At 36.8% G+C, this 5,192-nt stretch overlaps 1 protein-coding gene across 1 annotated transcript; it reads right to left on the reverse strand.

Annotated features, from left to right (window-relative positions):
- Window positions 1–326: 326 nt before the first annotated feature.
- On the reverse strand, window positions 327–2,670 carry LOC145482713 (uncharacterized). Its single transcript, XM_081461355.1, has 2 exons — window positions 2,075–2,670; window positions 327–1,409 (listed from the first exon to the last, which is right to left on the reverse strand). Exons 1-2 carry the CDS (start codon window positions 2,397–2,399, stop codon window positions 829–831), a joined length of 906 nt encoding a protein of 301 aa, XP_081317481.1. The 5' UTR covers window positions 2,400–2,670; the 3' UTR covers window positions 327–828.
- Between the last annotated feature and the right edge of the window lie 2,522 nt (window positions 2,671–5,192).

A 5,192-nucleotide genomic window follows, 5' to 3' on the forward strand; every position in this document is an offset into this window, starting at 1 on the left:
TTTTGTTATGACCTAGGTCAAATCTAGGTTAATCATCTCCCAAGGAATATTATTGTTAAATCAGCTAATTTCAACATTCATATTGTTTCACACAAAAGACAAGATAATTTTAGTTATAGTCCCCTTCAATAACAGTTTTTAAGAAAAATTACCTCAATAGCTTCCGTTTGAAAAACAAGGTGTATTAAGGAAAAATTTAATACTCTCATGCCAGATGTACATTTTTTGAAAGTTTTCTTCTTTCGTCAGTCTCATCCCAGGCTGATACTCCTTTTGGAATGAACATATGAGGTAAAATACTTTAAAGATGTTCAAACAATTGCCCTATTCTATCCCTTCCTTAGTCTCATATGAGGGGACAACAAAGTTACCATTTGAATTCAACAGTTGAGTTTCAGTAAAAAAACAACAGGAAGTAGCTAGTTAAATAAATTTAAACTGAATAAATGGCATTAAACAACAACTCCTTTGTTTCAAAAACATGGTTACAAAAAGCAAATTGCTCTTACTACGTGACAGGAACTATTATTTATTTTAGGAAGTTATTGTTTAAAATAGTCCACTCAAACAAGGTCATAATCCAGTATATATGATAAGCCTGTTCCCAGGCCGCAACTCTTTTCAAGGAATTTTAAGTTGCAAAATAGATTCCTCAAAAGCAAAAAAACGAAAAGCAAGATTTTAAGTAACATAATGGAAACTGAACAACATACATCAGTCAAACTGTAATAAAACCAACCAAAGAGCCACTCTATGATATCCCTATTTAGTAATACCAGTCAGGTTTATTTCTCAATAACGGAAGAAAAGTAACCTGCGTAGATGTTGCTACAGACTAAAAAGGTCTGACACTTCATCACCAGATGTACTTTGATCTGTTGTGAAGGAGCTGGGAGTTGATGGCCTGTGTACAGGTGGTACATATCCTCCAAAGGACATCGGTGGTGGGTACATGGGCTGAAGGCCTGGTGAATGGCCCAGCTCTGGACCAGCTCCTTGTACTAAGAGTTGAGTCATTCCCATCATGGCTTGAGACATCATTCCCATGATACTCCTGAAAAATTCTCTGTCTTCTTCCCTTTCACGAGCTCGCGTTTCTTTTGAAACTGAACTACTTGCCAAACTTTCATTGAGACTTTGCATATGGAGATTTGATTGCTCAACAACATCACACAAACGTTTCTTTTTCCTGGGACATCTTTGTACACTATTTCCTTGTTTTCTCTTTTCTGGTTTTCCTTTTTGCTTGCCATTTGTTCCTTCTTCATTTGTTTCACTATTTGCTGCTTCCTGACCATGACCATCAGTTTCACTGTGTAGTTCTCTAGAATCCTCGGCGGCAGGTTCTTCGTTTTGTTCTGAACTTTCAACCAGGTGCTCTGCAGGTGGATCTTCAACAGGATGGGTACCTGGGTTATTAAAATATACCAGTAGGAAGTAAGTTTTGCTGGCAAGGAAACAGAATACTTGAACTGAATCTGGTTTGATTAAAAATAATAACAACAACAACAACACGGTTAAAATATCAGTTTAACATAGCATATAAAAATATCCTACAACCGGTTTACATATTTGCCATGTGGGAGTACTATTCACAAAACAACCTGTGAATTTTTCTCTTGAAGAGACCCAAGGAATTTGCTGTACACAGTTTCTCAGGAAGATTGTTCCATAAAAGAGCGCCACTGTAACTAAAGCTACGCTTCAGGTAGTCAGTTCTAGGTTTCGGAAGGGATAATTTTCCCTTGGCGTCGCGAAGATCATAATTCGAACATATTGCAGAGATAAGTTGGGACGAGTTTATGAGTGCACTTGTACATTAAGGTTGCCTTTTGTTTTGCCCTTCTAATTGATAACTTGTCCCAACATCTATTCTATTCCAACCAAGGGAATTAAGAAGATAATGAACGGTGAAAGAAAAGTTCCTTGGAGATGCGTGACACTTGAAAATGTTTTCGGATAGGATTGATATATGTGGCGATGACGATTATCATATGGATGCTACCAAAGTTGATGGGGTTGTGTGCAAGAAACAAGCTCACTTTCGGTCTGGAATTATCACAATTTGACTTACCAAGAATGCGATCCAGCTTGTCCCAGAATTCATAAGCTACTTTCTCTACACTGGTTAAAGCATTTGTCAGATATGGCCGCTCCGATCCCGATGATTTCATTCTATCTTTTAGCTTGCTATATCCACTCCTTAGCTTCTTTAATTTTGTTTCCACTTGCTTCATTGTTCGATCAATGTAGTGATCATCTTTCATCAATTTTTGCACTTGACCATAAACTTCTTTGTTTGTTGCTATCCCTTCCACGTTTTCCTGCACTCTAACGTCACTGTAAGCGTCGATTAAAGCATCAACTTGCTCTCTCGTCCACCTTTGCCCTTCCGCCATTTTGAAACTGAAGAGCAGGGATTTGTGGGTAAAATAACTGCTTGGAGCAGGGGTTTGTGGGTAAAGTTCTTGGGCACTCGCTAAAATCGTGTGCAGACTTGTGCCCGTGCCCGATTCAGTGCCCGGGTACAAGGTCTCTACCTTGTACCCGTGCCCGAGCACCGTGCCCAATTATTGGCTCGGGCACTTACAAAACGTTGTGTTCACATTGGTGCCCGTCAGGCACCGTGCCCGGGTACAGTGCCCCGGCACCAAGTGTGAACGACGCCTAAGAAAACAGTTAAATTTTAAAAGCGCGGTTATAAGATCTAACAGATCTTCTTGTTTACATAGGTTTGTAAGCTGCAGCAGAATAAAAATCTGTTGAACTCAGGAAACTTTTGTTGTATTGGAGTTTTGCTCATGTTTCCTTGCAAGGAATGTAATAAAGGTGCTCACTTTCATATGATCTTTCATGTCCTCATTTTTTCAAGTAACACCATTCTGTTCTATTTTTTTACAAAAAAGGGTCTTACACAATCAACAGATCATTAAACTCTCAAATTAAATCAATCTGTCAACTTTTATTGTGCATTATTTACAGAATTAATTTACATCAGTATTATAATTAAATAAACATGAGAAGAGAAATCTATTTTGCATATGGCTATGGAAAGAATAAAAAAAATATGTGTGTGGTAACCAGGGTATAGGGTAGCAATTGGCCCTTTGAAGTGGTTACTACCATGTTAAGAAAAACGCCAAGAAAAAAATAAAAGACCTATGCCAGTTGTTATCGAGTGGTTATATATGTGTGCTGGGGGCTTCCATAATGGCTCTGCAGCAATTTTAATTAGCTTATCTGGAAGATCTAATGATGATTTTTGTACATTCAGGCTTGAGAAAAGCCTGCAGACATTACAAAACTAGATATAGGGCTATTCCCACCATTTTGTCCCCCAGCCCCCACTTCTTTTGTTGATGTAATTGCTTTTGTTCATTTTATACCTTTCATCCAGCTTATATAAAGCTTAATCCTTTGGGTGCTTTCAACAACAACAACACCACCAATTTATTTCAGTATTCTCATATAAGTACATGGTGTTACCAAAAATATAATACAGCTAAAATGATGTAACTATAACATTAGTATTTGGCATTGGTATACATGTAGAGGTTCCTGATGTGAAGAGAGTGATTCATATTGGTGTGCCTCAATGTACATTAAGGAAGATTTTTTTAGAAAACTGTATGAACAAAATGAATGGGAAACAATGCAATGTCATTGCTCTTTTACAATTCATGTTACTTCATGGTAATAAGGCTCTTCAGCCTGTTATACAACCATGTACAACAACAAATCTCAAACGTATACTTTCTACGTCTTGTGGTTGATCAGAACATCAGCCACATAGCTTTACTATTAACGATGGTTCTATCTCCATCTCCTTTTTTTTCAGTATTATTTATTAAACTGTAAGAACAACATTCCTATTTGAATTATCCATATATGGTCATCCTTCGAGGAATTTATGTAGCACTATTATGGTCTGAAAATTAACAAAGAATAGTAAATAATGGCAGGAAATGAATTCTCTTTCAAAGCCTAACAGAAAGATTATGATATTTTTCTTATGGGGATATTAATGTAACTCTGTACACCTTTAATGTTTGACTTGTTTTTAGTAGAGATAATTCCCACATTACATTTGGAAACCCACCAGTCCTGATGATTCGTTTTCAGTTATACATGTATAAATAATTGTCTCTTATATTTGTTCACAGTTATTTGCATGGATGATAAATTATTGTTATTTACTGATTAATGTTATTGTGATCGAATAAAGTTTTGTTAGTTGCAGTTGCTTCCTAACTGTTAAGGACACTAGACAAAGGTCAATTTTGATTAGTTAATAATTGTCTCTTTATCTTAGTTACGAACGTAGTTACAATGTTTACTTCTTTTTCATTGTTTGTGTAATCGGACCTTTAAGCGTCACCACGCGCGTATAAAAGCTGAGTTAGCGTCCCTTTAAAGTAGTTTTTCTTTCCATCTCGCGTGGTCTTGTCAACGTTGAACTCTTGATGGTTTTTGATTTCCTAACCCTTGGCTCAAGCGGGACCGATATGTGAGTACCTTTGTCATTTTGATTAGGTTACGTTTTTTTATAGCTATGGGCGAAGGAATACAAAGGAACATTTGTACAATGTTAATTGATTTATAATCGTCTAAATTAGAAAGTGTTCTGAACGTTACTAGAGTGAACGCCCACCTTTTAGGCTCGAAAGCATTGAGCTGTTAATTAGTTTCTTTTGTTGTGTACTTCTGTATCGAATCTTATTTAGTACCTTAGCGTAGCATTTACGCTGGCTATTTCTTGATGCGTTGTTATTCAATTTCGTTATGTTATCCATTCCAAGTCGTTAGTTTGTTTCATGTAAGTTTTGACTATTTGTTACGCAACTTTTCCGCTAAATTGATAGAAATTCGTTACATATTGTTATTTCAGTTTACGATCGTTAATGTTGATGCAATAAATCGCCGATAACCGTCAACTTTGGTTTTCCGTGGTTTACTTGTCTACCCTTGAAGACGACCTGTAAAGTAGTCCCACCCACTAGTTTGTCGCGACACGCCTAGAGCTCGTTTTGTTTCGTCTCGTTTGGAATTTGCCAGTCGCTGCAGACGTTACACTAACTAAAGTGGGGAGAGAGGAAAGGGCCTCAAATTTCAGCTATGGTTATCTACGGTTATTTTCCTTTACACATCATTTCCACAAGTAAAGTATAAAAAAAATAATAAATTTGGGTGAA

Source organism: Orbicella franksi, chromosome 3 (assembly GCF_964199315.1).
Source record: "Orbicella franksi chromosome 3, jaOrbFran1.1, whole genome shotgun sequence".
Taxonomy (NCBI): domain Eukaryota; kingdom Metazoa; phylum Cnidaria; class Anthozoa; order Scleractinia; family Merulinidae; genus Orbicella; species Orbicella franksi.